Below are 22,532 nucleotides of genomic sequence, written 5' to 3' on the forward strand. Positions count from 1 at the left end.
TGCTTCAGAGCCCCTAGGACATGGTCCAGTGAGCAGAGTGCCTGCCGAGGCTCTGAAGCAGCTCGTCCAGTGGTATCCACCTGCAAGCTGCGTGCCCTTTCCTGCGGGAAGCGGTGGAAATACCAGCCTTAAATCCCAGTAGCTCTTTATTCCTGCACCACAGCCTTCCCTGAGGACACGGGAGAGGGAAGGACATGACCTGCAAGGGGAAGGAGCATCCTGTAAGGTCTCGTGTGATGTTTCCACGAAGCGCTGCTGCCTGCTCCCTGAGGGTGGGTACAAAAAGACCTGCTTTCACTGCCTTCCTGAGCCTTTTCTTTGCTGTCCCAGCACGGCTGCCTTCAGTGGATATAATTGCTTGTCAGCTTTATGGGGTATGTAGGAAGGGCTGGCATTCTGCTCAGCTTCCCCGAGTGTTTTAATGAAGGGAGCCTGCAGGGGAGTGGGAGGGAGCAGGGCCCACCGCTGCCATCCCGCTCCCGGCCGCATGGGAAGCGGGGCTATTTGCTAAGCTCTGACAATTTCAAAGAGCACAAAGACCAACTGGTGGTTCTTCAGTTTGGGAAAGAGGCAATTATTTCCTGCTGACCGCCCACTCCCCTGTACAAACAGGATATTAATAGGCCAGCCCCCTCTTACCTCCCCCCCAGCCCTATTGCCGATTCCCCAGGGAGAGGGTGCCCAAGCATGCAGGTGGAAATGCTGTCGGGGAGGATGGAGCCTTTTCAGGGAGCACAGAGATGCTTACTGTGTCCAACCCTGCCATTGGGAATTCCTTAGGGCAGAAGGAAGGGGTATTTCTACTTCGGGGAATGTCCTGTGCTGCCAAACCTCGGATTCTCTGAGTCCTGAAACCAGGCAGGATTCGGTTTTAACACTGCTAACCCAGAGCAGAGTCGTTGCTGTGGTATGTTTTATCCAGGACCCAAATGTCCAGGGAGGACTGGGTGCCATGGTCTTTTCTAGCTCTTCTCAGCCCACGCCTATTTCTCTAATATTACATTAGAGGAATATTCTATTTCTCTAATATTACCTATTTCTCTAATATTATGCTAGAGAAATGAGAGAAATTTGTCAGAGGCAGAGAGGGTGAGCAACCCCTGGAGTTTCCTGGACAGCCGCTGGATGCCAGAGCTCTCCCAAGAGTTTGCTGGCTGGTGCTGACCCAGCTCTGCTCTTGTATTTTTGTCAACACTCTGATTTTTACTGCACACATAAAGATTTGCATGCTTTGCTGCTCAATACATTTCTGCTTTTAACTGAATTATACTGGAGTCAGGCCTTCATTTGGCCTCTGGGTACTATATAAACCAGGAGGGGTTTATTTAACAATAAATGCTGAAAAGATGAGGCCATATTCAGTACCAGTGCACGGATACCACTCCATGAAGGCTGCTTTTGGATCCTGCCATGGTGTGCGTGGTTAATGTGTGTGAGCGCATCCCTTTCTGGGAGGGGTCTCTGTTTTCTGCATGTATGTTCCCAGCAGGAGACAGCGTTTGGAAGAGGATGGCACAACCTTGGCTGCTTTGCACAGCAACATCCCCGCTGAGAGGCCGACACTGAGGTTAGAAACTTCCATATTTCAATTAAATCTCTCCTGCACTGAATGCAGAAATCAATAAAGTGCTTACGCCATCCATCAGCTGGCCAGGAATCTCCGTAGCCTCCATGAGATGGGAAGGGGTCAGAGTGGGTCGGTTTGCCATCTCCAAATAGCTGTCAGACCCATCACTGCTTTCTCGTGCGTGCCAAGCCTATTGCTCGCTTCTGGTTTTGCTCCTACCAGGCTATGGGTGAGCTCAGTTCCCCTGGGGAGGAGGAGGAGGAGGAGGTGAGCGTTCCCGGCGAGATACAGTTCAGGAAACGGCATCCGCGATCTGGCTGTCACCTTCACCTTGATCTCCTTCCCCTCTTGCAGCTGGTGTGGCTGCCTGGAGAGGAGGTGAGGATGGAGACCCACCTCAGCAGAGGAAGAAGAGCCTGGTTTGCAGAGTAGCTCAGGGTATGAGAACACACTTTAAAGCTGAGCAGCGACCAGAATTCAGCCAGGTGGGTTTGGTGCCTTTTAGGGCAGCGGAGGTGGAGGAGCTGTTAAGGAGCTCCTTGGATTGGAGGGCCAGTCCAGGTCCTGTGAAGGCTGAGAGCTGGACGGGGCCCAGAACTGTGCTGGAGGGTGAATTTTTACCTTTGCCTGGGTAGTGTGTTGCAATTCCCCTCCATCTCACAGAAATAAACCTGACTTGAGTTGCTCTATGGGCAGGGACGTTGTTTGCCCTAGCAAGTTGCAGGGGCCGTGGCCTATTTTGGGGTCTTTCATCATTGTTGCGCAGCATCGCCCTGCTGCTCTTACAGCCCTTAACAGCAGCCCTGCGCCACCGAGCCCGGCACAGCTCACCTCCCTCCTCATTACCACTGCCTAACGAGGAGGGGGCTGCTGGCAGCTCGGACCATGCAGGCTGGGCAGGATGGGCCAGCCTGCTTCCAGAGCAAGCGCTGCGGCAAAATTAAATTGTACTTCTGAGTTGCCGACCATCCTGAATGTTTTCTCAGGGACCCTCTCGAGCAGGCAGCAGTAGGAATGAGTCAGAAGGCTTCACCCACGCGGCGCTAGTGGGATGCTGAGGGCTAGCAGAGCGTTAGTGTGGAGGTTATTTCGCAGCTACCTTGTCCTCCCGGTCCTGCACCCCCTTCTTGCTCACCTTGGCATCACCTTGCCAAAAAATGGTCCTGACTGGCCAAACCCCTGTTTCAGAGCAGGGTCCATGCTCTGCCACTCACTCTCCAGCCCTCGCCACTGCATCGGCAGGGGGGAATTTGCACCGTTCCTCTCCCGGGGACAGCAGCTTTAACTTTCACAACAGACATGGTTTTAAACCCACATGCATGAGCTCTGGGTCCAAAGGGGAGGGACTGCTGAGCCTCCATCCCTGCATGACCCTGCTGAGGACAGTTTCCTCTCCACGGGCTTTTCCAGTGACTCTTGGCTTGCAGGCCTTGGTGGCCTCATGGCCACATCGTCAGGTAGAGCTGGGGACACAGAGCTGGTGGTGATGCTGTCACTACCTCTGTGTGACCTTGGGAAAAGCACTCCATACCCTCGTTCCTCTTTTCCCTCTCTGAAAAACAGGGCCAGCACAAGTTCGCTGCCTCACCGGGAGAGCACATCACAATCCTTGGCAAAGGAGACCACAGAAAAAGGAGGCAGCGGGGGGTGCGTGGCACAACGCCAAGGTCACGCAGCTTTGTCAGAGCCCAGAATCGAGTCTCCTGCCTCCCCACCACACGCCGTAGTCGCGAGGCAGGGCGGCTATCGGTGTTTACAGAGCTGCCCGGCTCATAACGTGGCACGGACACCTTACGGCACACAAACACTGCCTGTAAGACAGGAGCAGAAGGCGGTTATGGGCAGGGACACAACTCCATGTTTACTCTCAATTGCTGACTGAGGTGATTCAAGGATAAGGAAGAGCAGGGGAAGTGGCCTAGTTTACAGAAAATCAGGAGGGCTGTTACAATTGCAGACGCCTCCATTGTGCCGCGGTGTTTTCCCCATCGCTCTCTCTGTTTGGAAGTGTTTCATTAATCTCCCCGGGTCTGTCAGTTGTGAAACGGCAACTTCAGAGTGCCGATGTCTGGCCAAGGACGCGTGTGTCGGAGCCGAAGGCATTCGGGGGGTTGCTGCAGCCCCAGCGCAGGCAGGACGAGGGTGAATGTAACTCCAGCAACTCCCGGGGCTGGCTCGGGCACAGGAATTTCCACTCCCCGGTAGCTCTGCATCCCTAATAGTCACCCCCAGCCTCCTGGAATGCAAGATATTCTGGCAATCAGCGTTTTGCAAATCAAAGCAGCTGTTCCACCAACATCTTGCAGCCAGCGAGGGAGACAGCCCTCCGGCTGACTACGCAGAGCCGGGGAGGGCGTCTGGCTTGGGCTGGTGCTGCATGGTGGGGCGAAGGCTCGTGGGGAGCACCCACCAGCACCTGCTGAGACGTGGCATCCACGCACAGGGTGCTCGGGTGAAGGTTCAGCCCAGCTGATGCAGAGGAGCACATCCTGGTCTCTCCAAAATTAGAGCTAGCTCATGGGGACCTTTGCCTTCCCAAGAGATCTCCCACTTCAGAGGACCCACTCAGCTCAAAGGGGCCTGGTTTTACGTGGCCGGGATACTCTGTGCCCAAGGAGAGACCTTCCTCTGGGCCAGCGGTGCTTCCTCAGGAGCTCACAGGGCTCCCAGCACTGGCTGGGCCGTGGAGAGCCTGGGGCGAGCAGGAGTTGAGGAGGGGGATTGCCAAGGCTAACGCGGCGCGGCGTTGGAAGAGCAGATCTGGTTTTGCCTCCTCTGCTCTAGTTCATCCCCGTGACACAAGCAGGCGCTGGGCGAGGGTCTCTCTTTGCCCTCCCCGAGCCCCCATTTTCACACCACATCGCTACGAGCCGCCTTCCCCCCGCGGGAATCGCCGGCTGTAAGCACCCACGCTGGGACACGGCTGTGGAGGCGAAAGCTCAGCGCTTCCCGAACCCGGTGCCCCCGGGGGGGGGGGGGGGGGGGCGCTGCGTGTCCGAAATCACCCGTCTCTTCTTGAACCCAATTACCCACAAAGTCCCGGCCGCCGATACCCCCAAACTCCATCCCCTCGGCGCAGCCCTGCTCGCCTGCGCTCCACGCAGCCCCCCCCCCCCCCCCACGCTTCACCCACCCGTGTTCACCGGGGTCTCCCCCCCCACCACCACCACCTCGCCGAAACCTCTCCCCCACCCCGGACAAGCCTCTCCCCGGGCCCCGGCGGCCCTTACCTGCCTCCACCGGGCGCAGACCGGCGTAGCTGAAGCAGAGGAGGAGCGCGGCGCCGGTACAACCGAGAAAGGGCTCCATCCCCCGCGGCCGCCGCGCCGAGCCGGGCCGAGCCGCTCCGGGCCGGGCCGGGCCGGGCAGGGCCCCGCCGGTGGCGGGTCCTGCGGGCGCGGCGGCTCCGTTCAGCACCGCGGAGAGCTCCGCGGCCCGGTACCGTCCGGGGCCACCCGGTACCGCCCGGTGCGGTTGGATTTCGATACGGTTCGGTTGGGTTCGGTACAGCCCGGTAAGCTCCCGGTAAGGCTCGGTTCGGTACGGTATACGGTACGGTATACGGTACGGTACGGCTGGGTTCGACCGGGAGGCGGGGGCGGGCGCGGCCCCGCCGAGCCCCGGCTCCGCCCGCTGCAGCGCCGGGCAGCCCCGCTCCGGTCCCTCCCCCGGCCCCGGGGGCGGTGGGACGGGGGCGGCTCGGTTCCCCCCCCCCCCCCCCCCTCCCCGCCAAGCTCAGCCCGGTGCCGTTGCCTGCCTCAGTTTCCCCTTCCCTCCCTTCCCGCCCCCGCCGGGGTCCCGGCACACACCCCCCCCCTCCCCCGGGTCCATCCCTCCCGGGGGGTTTGCTCCCTGCCGGGTCCCCCGGGCTACCGGGGAAAGGAGATGGGGTCTTACACCGAGACGAGACCTCCGCCCGTGCACAGCAGCGGGGACATTTTACCACCGGGGTTTCACGCAGCCCCTGCGAAACGCCGGGCTCTAAATTCCGAGGTAATGAGGATTAGATGAGCTTCTGGAATTAGCCGTGCCTCCAGGTTAATTAAGCCGGCAGAGCTCTGATTTATGGTAACTAGTCGAAGGGAATAGAAGCCGTTTCCCCAGCTCAGCCACCAGCTGCCAAACCCTCTGACTCTGGATGGGGGGCACCCAGCTCCGGCCACCGCAGCCTCTGCCGACCCCTCCGCTGCGCCCCACCAGCCATGAGGTGTCCTGCCCCTGCGAGGGTCCGGCTGCGGTGACCACAGGGTGCCAGCGGGTAGGGACTACAGGTCCCAGTATGTACGGACAGGTCTGACTGGGAGCACCCGGCCACGCTGCGGGTGGGAGGCAGTGGGGTCTGGGCCGTGTGTCTGGGCAGCATCGCTCGCTCGCTGTCTGTCTGTCTGGTCTGGGTATTTATTTGCCTGCCAGGGAGTTTGGCGTGACTTGCGGGCTGCCGGGAGCATCAACGGAGTCCTCTGGCTTTTACACCAAGCCTGGTTCCTATGGTTTGGTTTATGGACTGGCGGGTTCTCTCTGCTTTGCACCAGTGGTGTCAACAGAGCCACGCTGGATGAAGTGGGGAGTGAATTGGGCATGAGGGGCTCGGCCTTGTCAGCCTCTGCCACCTTCCCCTTCGGAGGGTGCTGGGGACCCTCCGACCGTGCGCAGACCGCCGGCGTGCTTGTGGATCACAGCGAGAGACGCCCTAGCTGAGAGGTCCCCTCATGTACGGGAGATCCTGCAGAGCTCCCAGCATCTCCCCATGAACCGAAGCTCCTTCCCGGAGAAGTGATAGGCACCCATCGTCCAAGAGAGACCCAAAAAACCTCCACCAGAGCCGTGAGACCGCTCTCTCCTGCCAAATCCTAGCCCTGTGCCATTCCACCACTCTCTTTCCTCAGCCCGAGATGATGATAATTCCCAGTGCCGTCTCTGTGTCGTGGTGCCGGGGCTGTGCCCGCGCCGCACTCCATCGCAGTGCTGGGGCGCTCGGCTGCAGTCAACTGCTTCCCAGGGAAGCGCCTGTGGTGCCTCTCTTTCATCTCCTGCCTGGAAGCAGATTAAAATTTCATCACTTCAGTGGTGGAGAAGGTGCAGGGGAGGAGCGGGAGCCCCGGGCTGGCAAGGGGGGGGGTGCTCAGCCCCTCACCGGAGCGGCCTGCGCTGAGCTCGGTGCCCACTCCAAATCCAGCCGCACGTGGCTGGGCTGGGTGAACTCAGCTGATGGAGCTGGAATTTGGGCACAGCCATGCAGGGGTGGCTGCAGGCCGGGTTCCTGCTTCCCCTGGGCTTTCCCTCGCCGGAGCACGAGGCTGGGCAGGAGAGCCTGCCAAGCTCTGGGCTCCTGCCGGTGCTTCCTCCGTGGGCTGCGCACCCGGAGCAGGATCAGGAGCCCCCAACTCTGAGGCAGATGTAGCCAAACCCGCTCCAGCTCCCGGCAGAAACACAAAGCTGAGATCGCAGCAGGATGTGACTCCACGCTGTCGGCAGCGGCGTTTCCTCGCCTCCGTACAGGGAGCCCCAAATCTCCAGGCAGCCACGAGATGGAGGGATTGTCACACAAAACCAGTTACTCCCTGCAGCCGAACTGCTCAGCTGGCCCCAGGAAGGTGCTGCCTGGGCTGGACCCCGTTCTGGGCTGACAGTGAGCCGAGGTTGGGCCCCGGAATGTGGGAAGACTGATGTCTTGCCCTGGTTGCTCCTGGCAGATGCAAGAGGACTGCTCCCTGTCACCCCGCTACCTCCCAGGCTCCCACAAGAGGGTTTTTGATGCGTTCTGGTATTTTTCCAGAGGCTGAAGACACTTAACACCATCATTCTCTGGGTTTTTTTCCTGTCTCCCTTTCCAAATAAAGGGGAAACATTTGCTCTTTTCCAGCCCTGTGACGTCTGCCATCCTCAGCAGGTTCCCTGGGACATCACCACCGCACTGAAGTCCCCTCCGGGGGTCTCAGGTCCCAGCTGCCCCTGGGTGCACAGGGTGGCCCGTGCTGTGCTTGTCCTTTCCCTGTCCCCTCTATTTTCTCACCACCGGGCAAGGGGTTTTGAGGTGTCCTGGCCCCCCCTCCCAGTCCCCTTTGGGCTCCCATTGCCTCCCTGTGCGGTGCAGACCCTCCTCCACCTCCCCAGCCCCTACCAGCACATCACTATTCAAGTCACGCAACGCCCATCGCGTGTCCCGGGTGTGCCAATTAAGTCACAGCTCTAATTACGCGCTTAGGCTTCGCCAGTCGTTCCTCTTCCCTCTCGCATCACCAGACGGGCACCTGGGACGCTGCCAGCCATCCCCCTCCTCGCACCCAGTCCCTGTCCTGTCCCACCTCACCTTAACTATGCTGGGTCGGGCTCTGGCAGGAGCCCAGCATTGAGACCACGTTCCCATAACACGGAAAACTGTCCCTAAATCAGCGCTGTGGGGTAGGGCCATTGCCATGGGCCGGTTTTGGCCCGGGCTGCCTCCCTTGAAGCCCATGAGGGAAAGGGATGGGGTGTGCGGAGATGCTCTGGGTGTCCCCCAAGAGGGACTGTCCCAGCCCTGGAGTCCCCAGGGGATGACGGTGGGACAGAACGATGTCAGCAGATCCAGAGGACCCTGTGCTGCTGCTCCCCAGGAGACCCTGGCCCCCAAAGCCGCGGTCATGCCCCAAGAGCAGCTTGGTCACCCCCAACCATCACCTGCACCTCCCTGTGGCACCCCAAGCTCTTGAGGTGAAGGTGCCCTGCACCCCATCGCAGAGTTCAACCCTGTATGGCCACTCATTGGGAACCGCTCTGGGGGTCTCTGCCCCCCCTGTACCCCAGGAACTCCTGCCTGGCTGCGGATACCCACGGGGGGATGCTGGGTGTCGGGGGGGGACTCTGTGCTCTGGTGTGACTCTGCGTGTTGGAGGGGACACTGCAGGGATCACGCACAAAAGGGAGCAGGGCTGCAGGGGGGGGCTGGGGGAGAGCTACACAGGGTGCTGCATGGGGAGCCGGGTGCGGGGGGCTGCGGGGGGGGGGGTGCCAGGGTGCAGTGCTGGGCAGAGCTGGGTGCTGCGGGGTGCAGGGGGTGGTGCTGGGGTGCTGGGTGCCAGGCTGGCAGGGTGCTGCGGGGTGCAGGGGGTGGTGTCGGGGTGCTGTCTGGGTGCCAGGTCCCAAGGGTGCTGCCGAGTGCAGGGGGTGCTGTGTGCCAGGCTGGCAGGGTGCCGTGGGGTGCAGTGGGTGGTGTTGGGGTGTAGGGTGCCAGGCTGGCAGGGTGCTGCGGGGTGCAGGGGGTGGTGTTGGGATGTAGGGTGCCAGGCTGGCAGGGTGCTGTGAGGTGCACGGGGGTGCTGTGTGTCAAGCTGGCAGGGTGCAGGGAGTGCTGCGGGGTGCAGGGGGTGGTGTTGGGGTACAAGGTGCCAGTCCCCCAGGGTGCTGTGGGGTGCAGGGGGTGGTGTTGGGGTGCAGGGTGCCAGGCTGGCAGGGTGCAGGGGATGCAGTGGGTGGTGTCGGGGTGCTGTCGGGGTGCAGGGTGCCAGTCCCCCAGGGTGCTGCGGGGTGCAGGGGGTGCTGTTGGGGTGCAGGGTGCCAGGCTGGCAGGGTGCAGGGGATGCAGTGGGTGGTGTTGGGGTGCAGGGGTTGCAAGGTGCCAGTCCCCCAGGGTGCTGCGGGGTGCAGGGGGTGGTGTTGGGGTGCAGAGTGCCAGGCTGGCAGGGTGCAGGGGATGCAGTGGGTGGTGTCGGGGTGGTGTCGGGGTGCAGGGTGCCAGTCCCCCAGGGTGCTGTTGGGGTGCAGGGTGCCAGGCTGGCAGGGTGCAGGAGATGCAGTGGGTGGTGTTGGGGTGCAGGGGGTGCAAGGTACCAGTCCCCCAGGGTGCTGCGGGGTGCAGGGGGTGGTGTTGGGGTGCAGGGTGCCAGGCTGGCAGGGTGCAGGGGATGCAGTGGGTGGTGTCGGGGTGCTGTCGGGGTGCAGGGTGCCAGTCCCCCAGGGTGCTGCGGGGTGCAGGGGGTGCTGTTGGGGTGCAGGGTGCCAGGCTGGCAGGGTGCAGGAGATGCAGTGGGTGGTGTTGGGGTGCAGGGGTTGCAAGGTGCCAGTCCCCCAGGGTGCTGCGGGGTGCAGGGGGTGGTGTTGGGGTGCAGAGTGCCAGGCTGGCAGGGTGCAGGGGATGCAGTGGGTGGTGTCGGGGTGGTGTCGGGGTGCAGGGTGCCAGTCCCCCAGGGTGCTGTTGGGGTGCAGGGTGCCAGGCTGGCAGGGTGCAGGAGATGCAGTGGGTGGTGTTGGGGTGCAGGGGGTGCAAGGTACCAGTCCCCCAGGGTGCTGCGGGGTGCAGGGGGTGGTGTTGGGGTGCAGGGGGTGCAGGGTGCCAGGCTGGCAGGGTGCAGGGGATGCAGTGGGTGGTGTCGGGGTGCTGTCGGGGTGCAGGGTGCCAGTCCCCCAGGGTGCTGCGGGGTGCAGGGGGTGCTGTTGGGGTGCAGGGTGCCAGGCTGGCAGGGTGCAGGAGATGCAGTGGGTGGTGTTGGGGTGCAGGGGTTGCAAGGTGCCAGTCCCCCAGGGTGCTGCGGGGTGCAGGGGGTGGTGTTGGGGTGCAGGGTGCCAGGCTGGCAGGGTGCAGGGGATGCAGTGGGTGGTGTCGGGGTGCTGTCGGGGTGCAGGGTGCCAGTCCCCCAGGGTGCCTCCCGCAGACCGGCGCTGCCGAAGGCCGCTGCTGCCACCTGCCGACACCCCGCAGCAGACCGGGGCGGGGGGGCCGCAGCCGGGACCCCCCTCCATCCCCATCCCTCCGTACCCCCCCGCAAGGGGACCCCCCCCACACACCCCGGCCCCACGCCCAGACGCGTCCCGCGGGATCCTGCCGCAAGGGGCTGGGGGCCCGGCGGGGATGCCCCCTCCCCAGCTCGGGGTCCCCCCCCCCCGGCTCGGTGTCACCCAGCCAGCCCCCTCCCGGGTCAGCTGTCCTGGTTGTTACTGCCCCCCCCCCCCCTCCCCGTGGCTCCTCGGTCACCCCATGAAACGGGGGAGATGCCACGAGAGGGAGCCCGGGACTCGCGTGTAGCGATGGCACTGGTGGCACTGGTGACAGTGGCGTTTAACCCCTCCGGCCCCGGGTTGACAAGGGTCAAGGCTGGGTCCGGACCCCTCTGGGTACCCTCCCCCTCGCCCCAGTGCCAGACCACCCCACCCGTGTCTCACCCATGCCCACCTCAACGAGGCGGTGACCTCCCTGGGACGGCGGTGTCACCTCCACAGCCCTCGAGGACCATGGTGGTGGGACACAGCCGGGATGAGCTGCAGCCCCCCCCCCCCGCCATCCAGCCCTGGGCACATCCAGCAGCCCCCAAACCCAGGATGAGCTGGGGCAGCCCCCGGCCGTGGGTTGTCCCCCCCACGACTCGTGGAGACCCTCCGGACACGGTGACAAACTGCCTCCATGGTAGGGAAGTCCCTCGGGGTTTTGTACTTCTTGCCAGGGAAGTTGGCACAGAAAATTGGGCACCGAGATGCCCACGGCGCGCCTTCCTCCCCTCAACTCTGCTGCAGCCCTCCCCGTGGCTATTTATAGAGCTGGGGACCCGTTTGTGCCCAAACTGCCCCAAAACACATCCCAGCTCCGTGTCACGGTACTGCTGACCGCACGTGTCCAGGTGCCAACACGCGTGTGTCCCGCTGGGACCGGGCTACGTGTCCCCAGGAGCCCCGACCTTGGCTGTCTGGGCAAGGCGAGCTGTACGTGCTTCGGGGCGGCAGCGTGGGCATCGCAGGGACGTGGGGACGCAGGATGGGGCCACTCCGTTACGAAACGTCCCTGCGGCCCCGCGGTGCTCAGTCAAGATTTAGCGAGCGAGCGGCTCCTGAGCCAGATGAGATCGGGCATCACAAAGGGTTTTGTATTCCAGGAAGCCTATTAGAGATTTAAATTATACAAATGGGCTTTTTACCAAAGATCCTTATTATCTGGGCATTTGCTTTTAATCCCCAGCTAGTCCTGCAGCCCCTGCCCCGCGCCCCCACCGCAGCTCCGCTTACCTTCACCGTGTCCTCCGTGGGGCCGTGCGTGCCGTGGGGACGGGGACGAGCCCCGGGGTCGGTGTGGGCCCATGGGGAGGGGTCTGCAGGGTATTGGGGAGACCCTGGTTGGGTTTGTTGGTGCAGCTGGGGGCTGAGCCCCTCTTGCTTTGCCCTCTCCCCTCCCAACTCGTCCCAGTACCCCAGCAGGGATGGTGCCTGTTTGCACTAAACCTTCCTTAGGGCACGGTCCCAGGGCACCCACAGCCGCCCTGGCCATGCCTGGGCTCCTCCTGTGTCCCCCCCACCCTCCCAGCTGCATGGGTGCACATAAGGATGCTCCCATGGACACGTGGGACCAGTGAGGCCGAGGGGGGGGGGGTGATGATGCTGGAGCCCAAATCACCAAAATCTCTGAGCGTGCCGCCGTGGCGTGCCAAGCCCCGGGCACCATCGAGCCCCGTTGGCTTTGGGGATGGCAGCTGGGGCAACGGCAAAGCTGACACCAACACACGCTGCCCTGCGTGCACACGCGTGTGAGCAGAGCCATGCACCCTTGTGCTGGGACACAGTGACGCAGTGATGTCCCCCCTCCCCCCCGGGGGGTGGCTGGGGGTCTCCCCTGCAACCTCATGCCACCCTGCCCTGCTGCAGCGAAGCCGGAGGTGGGTGGGTGGGGGGGGCAGGAGTTTCACGGCTGCTATGACAACGCAGGAAATTCCCACAGAAATCCCTGCGAGGAGGAGGAGGAGAAGGAGGAGAAGAAGGAGGAGGTGGAAGAGGAAGGGGAATCTCCCAGCGAGGGCATCGCCAACACCCCACATCTCGCCGGCGGTGGGGAAGGCGTCGCAGCGGTGCCCGCGGCCATTTCAGCATCCTCCTGGCAGCATCTCTGCCGCGGGCTCGGCTCGGCCACAAGGTTGAGGCCAGTGGAAGCCAGCCCCGAGCCAGCCCTGCTCCCTGCCCTGGCTGTTCTTGGGGCCCGGCACCCCCAGGACATGGTCCTGCTCCCCATGATGTGGCTGATTCCCCCCAAATCGGTGGGTGGGAGCGTGGAGCTGGTGTGGCCGGTGCCGCTGCAAGGAGCAAGGGGTGATGGAGGGGGCTGCGAGCTGCCAAAACACAAGGCTTTGGGGTGGAGGGTGGGGGACCCCGAGGGGGTGGGCTGGGGGGTCATTTGGCCCCAAACCCAGGGACCCTGTAAATCAGTGTCTGATGGCAAAGCGTGGCCCTGCTGTGCCCCCCGCGCCCCGTATTATCCTCTCTCTCCCTCCTGCAATCCATTCCAGCGCGGGGGATTAGGTGGGTTTAGGGCCGGGTTTGAGTCAGAAATGGGATGCTTTCAAATCAGCCTGCGTCAGTTGTGCCCTCTGTCACTCATGCAGAGGGGGATTAAAATAGATATGAAGATTATCGGAGGGGAAATGGCACCCCCACCTTGAGGGCCCGACTTTCCCCCCCCCGCCCGCCCCCCCAGCCTCAACACTGCTGCATGTGGGGGCATCACCCAGCGCAGGGGGTGCCTGGCTCAGCCCCCCCCCGGGATACCTTCAGCCTCAAGGGCACAAATCTCTCCTTTTCCCTTGCCTTTCTGCTCACGCCGAGGCCCCAGTTCCAATCCCCATCCCGTACAGCTCTCCAAACACCTTCCTTACATGGGATGGGGGGGGGGGGGAGACACCACCGCAGCAACTCTCATCACCACTTCCCTTGTTTCCAAGCCCAATCCCATTCCCAAAACACCCCTCGGGATCAATGCTGGTTCTGCGTAAGATCCTTGCCCGGATCCCACGGAGGGCTCCCGGAGCCGCCGGCCCCTCGGCAGGGCTGGGGTGCGGACACGGCTGCTGCAATGTGGAGGGTGAGAAGGAATTGATGGGGAGACGGCAGCACCGAGGAGACGGCTCAGCGCCGAAAGGTGCAGGTGAAGGGCAAGAAGGAGCTTGTGCTGGTCTCTGGTCCTCCAGAGTCCTCCAGCAACAGGCAGGGACATGGTACCATCATGAGGCTACTAAAAACGGGGAAAAAAATCACAATGAGACCAATATTGCCTTTATTATTAATAATTTCTTGTTCCTGCAGGTCCTCAGGGGCCAGCACTGCTGTCTGGGCTTGGTCTCCTCGCCGGTTCAGGCAAGCGCTGCCCATCGGTGTTTAAAAACACGCCTGTGGGTTTCGGCTGATTTATCAGGGCTGGTCCCCGTCTCTTGCCCCGCTTCAGGTTGGTGGTTTAGGCCTGGAGGTGCCAGGTCTCCCTCGATGGGTCCCTGCAGCCCCTCAGCCTCACTGATCTCAGCGCCCAGCAGATTTTGGGGCGAATTAGCCCCAGCCTGGGTCTCTCCTTCCCCCCAGCTCCCTGTTCCGCAGCAGCCACCCCAGCCCCTTCCCCGTTCCCCCCAGACCAGGGATGGGGCTGTGGGTTTAATCACTTTATGCATGTTTATTTGTGTAATTTGGAGAGTGCGTGCCTCTTCCTCCCATCTGCCCCTGCCATCTGCTCCCCACGGTATTGCTGAACAATCCCGGGCTTTGCAAATGGATGGAGCTGGTGCAGGAATACAGGAAAACCTGCCGGGAAAAGCACCTCCTTATAGCGAGCATCTGTCTCTGCTGGAGCCTTTTCCCAGTGCTCGGAAAGCTGCTTTGCTCCGGCCCCTGGAATGACCGAGGATTCTGTGATGCTACACTGCATCGGCCCTCGGCTGCGTGCTGGGGACACTCAAACCCCAAATGTCCCCTTCTAGCCCCAAAACACCTGGCTTGGCACCTTCTTGGGCCAGTGGGAAGGTGATGGCTAAGCCTGTGCCCGGGATCTGGGGGTGCCCGTGGGGTGGCAAATGGGGTGAAGAGCCTGGTCCCCAGTTTGGTGCATGTACAGGGAGGGGGGGGGGAAATGTGTGTTTACACACCCTGGTGCTTCCCCATCCCACCCACCATCCCAGCAGCCTGGGGCAGGATGGCACCCTACGGAAGGGACAAGTGACATTTTTACTTGAAGACACGACCCAGGGACATGTCGCAGTGCCGGGCGTCTGCCTGGGTCTGCAGGCGGCTCAGGACCCCGGCTCCTGTGTCTGGTGTGCCAATGCAGCAGTGCCCCCCCTGCTCCCAGTGCCCCCACTGCTCCCAGTGCCCCATAATCTCCCAGTGCTCTCAGTGCCCCTAAACCTCTCCGTGCCCCAAAACCTCCCAGTGCTCCCAGTGCCCAAAAACCTCCCAGTGCCCCAAAACCTCTCAGTGCCCCCAAACCTCCTAGTGCCCCCACTGCTGCAAAACCTCCCAGTGCCCCCAGTGCTCCAAAACCTCCCAGTGCTTCCAGTCCCCCAAAACTCCCCAGTGCTTCAAAACCTCCCAGAGCTCCCAGTGCCCCAAAACCTCCCAGTGCCCCAAAACCTCTCAGTGCCCCCAAACCTCCCAGTGCCCCCACTGCTGCAAAACCTCCCAGTGCCCCCAAACCTCCCAGTGCCCCAAAACCTCTCAGTGCCCCCAAACCTCCCAGTGCTCCCAGTGCCCCCAAACCTTCCAGTGCCCCAAAACCTCTCAGTGCCCCAAAACCTCCCAGTGCTCCCAGTGCCCCCAAACCTCCCAATGCCCCAGTGCTCCAAAACCTCCCAGAGCTCCCAGTGCCCCCAAACCTCCCAGTGCCCCAAAACCTCCCAGTGCCTTAAAACCTCCCAGTGGCCCCAGTGCTCCAAACCCCCCCAGTGCCCCCAAACCTCCCAGTGCTCCCAGTGCCCCCAAACCTCCCAACGCCCCAGTGCCCCCAAACCTCCCAGTGCTCCCAGTGCCCCCAAACCTCCCAGTGCCCCAAAACCTCCCAGTGCCTTAAAACCTCCCAGTGGCCCCAGTGCTCCAAACCCCCCCAGTGCCCCCAAACCTCCCAGTGCTCCCAGTGCCCCCAAACCTCCCAGTGCCCCCAAACCTCCCAGTGCCTTAAAACCTCCCAGTGGCCCCAGTGCTCCAAACCCCCCCAGTGCCCCCAAACCTCCCAGTGCTCCCCGTGCCCCCAAACCTCCCAATGCCCCAGTGCCCCCAAACCTCCCAGTGCCCCCAGTGCCCCCAAACCTCCCAGTGCCCCCAAACCTCCCAATGCCCCAGTGCCCCCAAACCTCCCAGTGCTCCCAGTGCCCCAAAACCTCCCAGTGCCCCCAAACCTCCCAGTGCTCCCAGTGCCCCCAAACCTCCCAGTGCCCCAAAACCTCCCAGTGCCTTAAAACCTCCCAGTGGCCCCAGTGCTCCAAACCCCCCCAGTGCCCCCAAACCTCCCAGTGCTCCCCGTGCCCCCAAACCTCCCAATGCCCCAGTGCCCCCAAACCTCCCAGTGCTCCCAGTGCCCCCAAACCTCCCAGTGCCCCCAAACCTCCCAACGCCCCAGTGCCCCCAAACCTCCCAGTGCTCCCAGTGCCCCCAAACCTCCCAGTGCCCCAAAACCTCCCAGTGCCTTAAAACCTCCCAGTGGCCCCAGTGCTCCAAACCCCCCCAGTGCCCCCAAACCTCCCAGTGCCCCCAAACCTCCCAACGCCCCAGTGCCCCCAAACCTCCCAGTGCTCCCAGTGCCCCCAAACCTCCCAGTGCCCCAAAACCTCCCAGTGCCCTAAAACCTCCCAGTGGCCCCAGTGCTCCAAACCCCCCCAGTGCCCCCAAACCTCCCAGTGCTCCCAGACCTGCCCCAACCCTTCCCAGTACAATAGTGGTCCCCCCCCTCGCCCCAGCCCCCCCCGGCCGTGGGGGGAACCGGGGGGGCTGCACCCCAAGGTGGGGGGGGGTGTGGGTGGGCGTGCGTGGAGCCCCGTGGCGAGTGGGAGATGGCGGTGGGGGCTGCTGTCAGTGCTCCCAGTTACCGGTGCCCCCCCCCCCCCCCCGCTGCGGCGGGCACTACGGGCGGCCGCTCCCGGGCTGCGTTGGCTGCACAGCGGCGGCGGCGGCTCGTCCCCGGGCAGGTAGGAGGCGACGGGGATGGGAGGACATGGGCCGGGGGGGGGGGGGGGGGGGCACACTGGGAGGCACTGGGAAACCGAGGATACCAGGGCACACGTCCATCCCTGCCGGCGGCTGCAGAGGTTTCCCCCCCCTACCCCGCTGTCTTGGTGGGGGTGTCTTGTTGCCCCCCCCCTTCTGCCCCACTGTATCTTGCTGGGGGGGGGGGAGGATTGGTAAACCAACCCCCCCGGGGAGATCTTTGCTTGGGGTGTGTCTCCAGCAAACCCGCTTTCTCGGGGGGTGTCAGGTTTGGGGGGAATCCCCTGTACACCCCCCCACCCCAGGAGCATCTTCCCTGGGGGTCCCCAACCACCCTTCTGGAGGTGTCCGCTTTGGGGGGGGAATCCTTGCAAACTCTTCTCGGGGTGCTGAGCCCCCGTCGTGGGCTTCCCTCCCAGCAGTGGGACCTGCCCCGGGTAGTGGGGAGGGGGCACATCCCCCCCCCCCCCCCCCAGGCAATGGGGCTGGGGGTCGTGCCAGCCCCGGGGGGGTCCAAGCTGAGGACACCTGAGTCGGGGGGGGGGGCATGTAGATCCTCTCCCGGGCTGCCAGAGCAGGGATGGAGGCGTGGTGGGGGGCGATGGAGAGATATTGGGGGGTCCCAGCCCCCCTTGACTGGGGGTCCAGCTCTACCGGGCTGCTCCTCTTGGGGAGTCCTGTTTGTCCTGCGACCTCAAGGTATAGGGGGGTTGGGGGTTACTGGGCCCCCTCCCTACTTTGGGTAAGACAGCGGGTGCTCCAAGCACTGAAGCCCCCCATGCACCCATGAACCGCCCCCCAGTCCATCCTTTCCTCACACAGAGCCCATGAGGCAGCCTGGGGTGGGGGCAGTGGGTCAAGGTCCCCCCAGGCCCCCCAGTTTGGGGACCCGGGGTGGGAGGCCAGATGCTGGGCACCCACCCTGACCTCCTCCCGGCCCCTCTGTGCTCCTTGGGGTGACCCCAGCGGGATGTCCTGGGTCTCCCAGGGGTGTGGGCATCCTGAAGCGAGGAGGGGGGTCCGAGCCGAGACCTGTGGCCCCCGGCCCTCCCCAGAGCTCCAGTACCAGCCAGAACATCAAATATTAACGGAGGCAGCGGAAGAGCTGAAAATAACCCTCCCTCCAAGGGAGCTGACCCAGATCCGGCCAGCCCCAAAGCTGGGCTGGACCCAGACCCCCAGCCAGCATGTTACGGGGGCCGAATCCAGCCCCTTCTCCTCTTCCAGGCTGCTCTGCCTTCCTGATGCCAGCTAGATATCGCCTATATATTATGCAAATGAGCTATAAGGGCTTATTACGCAAACGCAAGGGGGCTGGCGCTGCCTGGTGCTGGGTGGTCCCCGGGGCTGGCCCCGATGGCTCAGAGAAGACAGCGGGGATGGAGGGGGCCGTGTCGGCGTCCACCCAGGTGTCCGGGGGCTGCCAGGGAGCGCTGCCCTGTCCGTCTCCCCTCCTGTAGCACAGACGGACCCCCCCCACCCTGAGCCAGGCCAGTTGTCTGCCCCCCTTGCAGCGTTCATCCCCCAGGGGACGGCCAGCACGTCCCAGCGGCATGGGGAAGCAGAACAGCAAACTGCGCCCTGAGATGCTCCAAGACCTGCGGGAAAACACCGAGTTCTCCGACCTGGAGCTACAGGGCTGGTACAAGGGTTTCCTGAAGGACTGTCCCTCGGGCATCCTCAACGTGGAGGAGTTCAAGAAGATCTACGCCAACTTCTTCCCCTACGGTGATGCCTCCAAGTTCGCCGAGCACGTCTTCCGCACCTTCGACACCAACGGCGACGGCACCATCGACTTCCGAGAGTTCATCATCGCCCTGAGCGTCACCTCCCGCGGGAAGCTGGAGCAGAAGCTCATGTGGGCCTTCAGCATGTACGACTTGGATGGCAACGGCTACATCAGTCGGGAGGAGATGCTGGAAATTGTGCAGGTACTGGGTTCCCTCACCCCGCCGTGGTTCCTAGTGTGTGGTCCTGGCTGTCACCCGGGCGTGATGGTGGCCATCTCCTCCCAGAACGTGGACGGGTTGGGGAATGCACCCTACGTAACCCCCGGGACAAGGCTTGACAGTGCCTGTTGCTGTCTGCAGAGAGCTGCCCGCTGAGCTCTGCGGCTGCAGGGATCAGTCTACCCTGGGGCATCCCCTGGTCCTTCCCTCTCCTGGGGACATCCCTTTGTCACCCCCTCCCGGGGCTTTTCCCACCGGCCCCACTCACGGTGCACGCAGCCATCCCCGAGCACCCCGGGGCAGATGGATGTGTGGTCGGCAGACTGACAGGAGATGCTCTCCTCGCCCAGACCCCAGCCTAGTGGATCCGGCATCGGAAGGTGACTCGTGAGGCTGTGGCATCTCGATGAGCATCTCGTCCCTGCGGGAGCAGTTCCCATCTGCCTCCTGCAGCCGGAATGTCTCCTTGGGGCCGCCGATTGCACCCACCCTGGTTGTGCTGGGAGCTAAAGCTCCCCATAAACTGATCGCACGGGGAGGGTGTTAAACACCAGCCCCATTCTCAGGGCAGCGAAGCCCAAAGCTCTGTCCCCCATCTCGGGTGGGTGACGGCAGGCACCCACCTTGCACCCACCCTCACCCCCGTCTCCCTCTCCCAGGCCATCTACAAAATGGTTTCCTCTGTGATGAACATGCCTGAAGATGAATCGACTCCAGAGAAAAGAACGGAAAAAATCTTCCGACAGATGGATACTAATAACGATGGTAAATGAGAGGAGATGGAAGGGATTAAGGGAAAGGTCTCATGGCTAAATCCAGGGGTCTTAGAAGGAGCCGCACGCACGCTGATTAAATGGCTCATGTCCGCCGGGATGGCTGGGGGGGCTCGGCGTGCTCCCAAAACCCAGGGAGCGGACCCCAAGGGTGTTCATCCCGAGCGGGTGGGTGCCGGGAGGTCTCCGGTCCTGCGTGTGCACCCGGGATGGGGTGGTGGCCGCCGGGGCTGAGCCGTGTCCCCCTCCCGCAGGCAAGCTCTCGCTGGAGGAGTTCATCAAAGGTGCCAAGAGCGACCCGTCCATCGTGCGCCTGCTGCAGTGTGACCCCAGCGGCGCCGCGCAGCTCTGAGCCCCACGGACCCCCACAGCCCCCCTCCACAGTCCCCATGGCCCCGCGTCACCCCTTCACCCTGCAGCTGGTCACTGCCTCTATCCCCTGCCCGGCCCCCGCGGTCCCCAGCGCCCGTGTCCCCACGGCCCCTCGTGGGGAGAGAGCTGGAGCCTGGCTGAGGTGGGGGGGATGGTCCCCATCACTGGCGGGGGGGGGGGGGGTCCTGCACTGGCTCGACTCGGGGAAGGATGGAGGTAGGGTCTGCCCCGAGCGAGGACGGTCCCCCCCCAGCACCGGGGGCTCAGAGCAGGGGGACAACCCATCCCGGTAGGAAAGGCTGGCAGTGAAGCCACCGCTGCATCTCCAGCAGGTGCGGGGATACGGCCCGGGGGACAAAGACCCGGTGGCTCGGGGGCCCCCCAGCACCCCCCACGCATGCACACACTGCCACGGGCCGTGGGGGCCAGGCCAGCCCCTTCCCCACAGCCCCACGGCCGGCGCACGGGTGGGGGCCGTGGGGAGGGAGATGCGGTTCTGGTCTTTTAATACCTGCAGAATAAAGTTTGTGTCAGTGCAGTCAGTGGTGGGAAAGGGGTCATCGACGCTAAGGGGAAAGTTCCTCCCAGCAGGGTCCGGATCCAACCCAGTTGCCTTCCTCGCTGCAGCCCCAGGCGACCTGAGGCCATGGGGATGGGCTCACGTGTCTTGGCTGGTGGCGTCCAAGGGATGAGTCTGCCCCATAGCCGGGCTGGGGAGCAGCCAGGTCCCAATGTGGGGCTGTGCGGGTGCTGGGATGGGGCAGGGCTGGCCCGGGCACATCCACGGCATCAGCCCTTGGGTCCTGCTTAGAGCCGGGCAGTTTCCACGCTCTCCAACCTCAGCAAGCCCAGGCACTGCCCGGGGTCGGGGTTCTCCGCAGGGTCTGCCCGCAAGGAGACCTGCAAGCCAGAGAGACTGCTGAGAGCGGGACCGGGGGGCCGAGAGCTTTGGGCCAGCAAGTCCTACCCTCGTCCCAGAGTCCCCAAGCCCAGACGGGTCTGTCCCAGTCCTGCACGGGAACGGGTCAGTGCTGAGCCCAGGGACCAGGCGTCACCTTTCTCCGGTGCGCCCTGCCACAGCAGCGGCCGAGGCGAAGGAGGTCGAGGGTGAGCAGGAGGCAGCGGATGCCAAAGATGATCTCCATCAAGTCGAGCAGGAGGGAGATAGCCCAGAGGGACAGCGTGGAGCTCTGCGGGGACACGAGGCATCAGGTCCCCACGCATCCTCCCCATCCCCAGCGCAGGCATCCACAGCCCACAACCCACTGGGGACTCACGTAGACACGGGTGGGATCGAAGGGGCACTGGCGTGAGACCGGGGCGAGGGCGATGTCGGCGATGGTGCAGGGGGCCAGCAGTGCCCGGCCCTGGCTGCCCAGCGTCAGCCCGATGGAGACGGCCAGCCCCAGCAGGCAGGACAGGCAGCCCAGGCTGCTGCTGGCACTCAGGGCAAAAACCGCCCATTTCTGCAGAAGGGGAGAGAAAAGACAGCGCGGTGAGCCTGTGCACGCTCCAGGGGATGGCTGCATCCTGCTGGGTGCTGGGCGAGGGGCTGCGGGTGCTTACGAGGGTGGCGGGGGCGAGGCAGCGGGACAGCACGAGGGCAGCTATTCCGCAGGAGATGGTCTGCGAGGAAGCGTGGGGGGGGTCAGCGATGCACGGCACCCACCATGCCCCGGGGACATTGGTCCCCTTTCCCTGTTGACATTGCTCCTGAAAGCTCATCCGAATAATTCAGCATCGCGGTGGGCACTGCTTCGTCTTCCCCAGCCTCCACCCAGTAAGAAGTCCCTGTGCATTTAATCCCCCTGGTTTTGTGCTGGAAAGGTTTATTTAGAGCAGGGAAGAGAAGACAGAGAGCAGCGTCCATCCTGCATCCCACCTCCTGCCCGCTCCGCATCCACACCACATCCATCCCACCCCCTCCTGCATCCCACCTCCTGCCCGCTCCGCATCCACACCACATCCATCCCACCCCCTCCTGCATCCCACCTCCTGCCCACCCTGCATCCACCCCAGATGCCCCCCCACACCCACCGATGTCCCATCACCCCCGTACCCTCCCACCCTGCACCCCGCGGTACCAGCAGCGCGGAGATGACGGAGGCGGCGTTGGCGACGGCGTACTGCAGGGAGATGGCGTCCCGGGGGTTGACCACGAAGCGGAGGACGGTGCCGTGGACGAGGGCGCCGGTGATGAAGTTGAGGTGCCCGATGATGAGGAGGATGAGGCCCGTTTTCATGAGGACCCTTTGGTGGCTGCCGGGATCGAGGTGGCCTGAGACAGAGGGGAGAGGAGGGCTGGGCGAGGACGCTGCACGCTGTGGGGTGGCTGGCACCAATCCGTCCCTCCTGCCCTCGCACCACGCTCAGCACAGGCGAGGACATTTGGGGACAGCCCCAGAGGACGAGCCCCACGCTACTGGGTGGACAAGGCAGGAGGTGAAGTGGTCACAGCCGCTGGCAGCCCCGGTATGCAAACCACCGCTCCAACCGGCTCTCCTGAGACTGGGACGGTGGTGTGGGGACCAGCAGCCATAAGGACAGGAGTTCTTGACGGGGCTGGGAAGGGCTGGGGCTCCCTGGAGGAATGAAGAAGCTCCGGGAAGAGCAGCTGCCCAAAACGACAGCTCCAGCGCTGGCTCTCGGCAGCCAGCGCTTTGAGGACTGACGGCGGCGGGGCTGTTCCCCCGTCGGGACCCACCGCGGGGCCACTGTCCTCGCACACTCGTCGTCACCCTGTCCTTGACCTTGTCCGAGCCCCTCGGCTCCCCTCCCTCCCTGCCTCAGTTTCCCCTGCAGGAGGGCAGCGCTGGAGCCGCAGGCAGGGCTGCGGCACCCTCCCATCACAATCACCGCACCGGACCCAGACTCACCCTCTTGACACATCCTCACCGGGCCAGGATCAGACCGTCAGATCTCCTCGATGCCCCCGGCCCAGCCCTGCCCTCAGCCCCAAGG

At 63.5% G+C, this 22,532-nt stretch overlaps 3 protein-coding genes across 7 annotated transcripts in view; 1 reads left to right on the top strand and 2 right to left on the bottom strand.

Annotated features, from left to right (window-relative positions):
- FNDC5 (fibronectin type III domain containing 5) overlaps positions 1–5,283 on the bottom strand; it is an 18,584-nt gene extending 13,301 nt beyond the window's left edge. The window contains exon 1 of the mRNA XM_049820627.1: positions 4,798–5,283. Coding sequence (XP_049676584.1) covers positions 4,798–4,876 — 79 coding nt within the window. The 5' untranslated portion in view covers positions 4,877–5,283. The remainder of the gene's footprint in view (positions 1–4,797) is intronic.
- An 11,087-nt stretch (positions 5,284–16,370) lies between these two features.
- HPCA (hippocalcin) lies at positions 16,371–20,113 on the top strand. The gene is made up of 4 exons (XM_049819659.1): positions 16,371–16,458; positions 17,938–18,408; positions 19,086–19,191; positions 19,454–20,113. Exons 2-4 carry the CDS (start codon positions 18,031–18,033, stop codon positions 19,549–19,551), a joined length of 582 nt encoding a protein of 193 aa, XP_049675616.1. The 5' UTR covers positions 16,371–16,458; positions 17,938–18,030; the 3' UTR covers positions 19,552–20,113.
- Positions 20,114–20,206: 93 nt separating this feature from the next.
- Positions 20,207–22,516, bottom strand: TMEM54 (transmembrane protein 54). 5 transcript variants are annotated; one of them, XM_049819653.1, is made up of 6 exons: positions 22,448–22,516; positions 21,656–21,849; positions 21,138–21,197; positions 20,849–21,037; positions 20,627–20,761; positions 20,207–20,471 (listed from the first exon to the last, which is right to left on the bottom strand). In XM_049819653.1, exons 1-6 carry the CDS (start codon positions 22,458–22,460, stop codon positions 20,379–20,381), a joined length of 684 nt encoding a protein of 227 aa, XP_049675610.1. In that variant the 5' UTR covers positions 22,461–22,516; the 3' UTR covers positions 20,207–20,378. The 5 variants fall into 5 exon arrangements, with proteins under 5 accessions (XP_049675610.1, XP_049675609.1, XP_049675611.1 ...); XM_049819652.1 differs by having other exon boundaries at positions 21,138–21,269; XM_049819654.1 differs by lacking the exon at positions 22,448–22,516 and having other exon boundaries at positions 21,138–21,390; positions 21,656–21,743.
- Between the last annotated feature and the right edge of the window lie 16 nt (positions 22,517–22,532).

This window comes from Accipiter gentilis, chromosome 17 (genome assembly GCF_929443795.1).
Source record: "Accipiter gentilis chromosome 17, bAccGen1.1, whole genome shotgun sequence".
In the NCBI taxonomy this organism is placed as follows: Eukaryota; Metazoa; Chordata; class Aves; order Accipitriformes; family Accipitridae; genus Astur; species Astur gentilis.

Coding starts and splice junctions, on each gene's coding strand:
- HPCA (XM_049819659.1), top strand. CDS start 18,031: ATGGGGAAGCAGAACAGCAAACTGCGCCCTGAGATGCTCCAAGACCTG. Junction 18,409..19,085: donor AGATGCTGGAAATTGTGCAG/GTACTGGGTTCC, acceptor TCCCTCTCCCAG/GCCATCTACAAAATGGTTTC. Junction 19,192..19,453: donor GATGGATACTAATAACGATG/GTAAATGAGAGG, acceptor CCCCTCCCGCAG/GCAAGCTCTCGCTGGAGGAG.
- TMEM54 (XM_049819652.1), bottom strand. Junction 21,270..21,655: donor CCGTCATCTCCGCGCTGCTG/GTACCGCGGGGT, acceptor CAATGTCAACAG/GGAAAGGGGACCAATGTCCC. Junction 21,038..21,137: donor GCCTCGCCCCCGCCACCCTC/GTAAGCACCCGC, acceptor CCCCTTCTGCAG/AAATGGGCGGTTTTTGCCCT.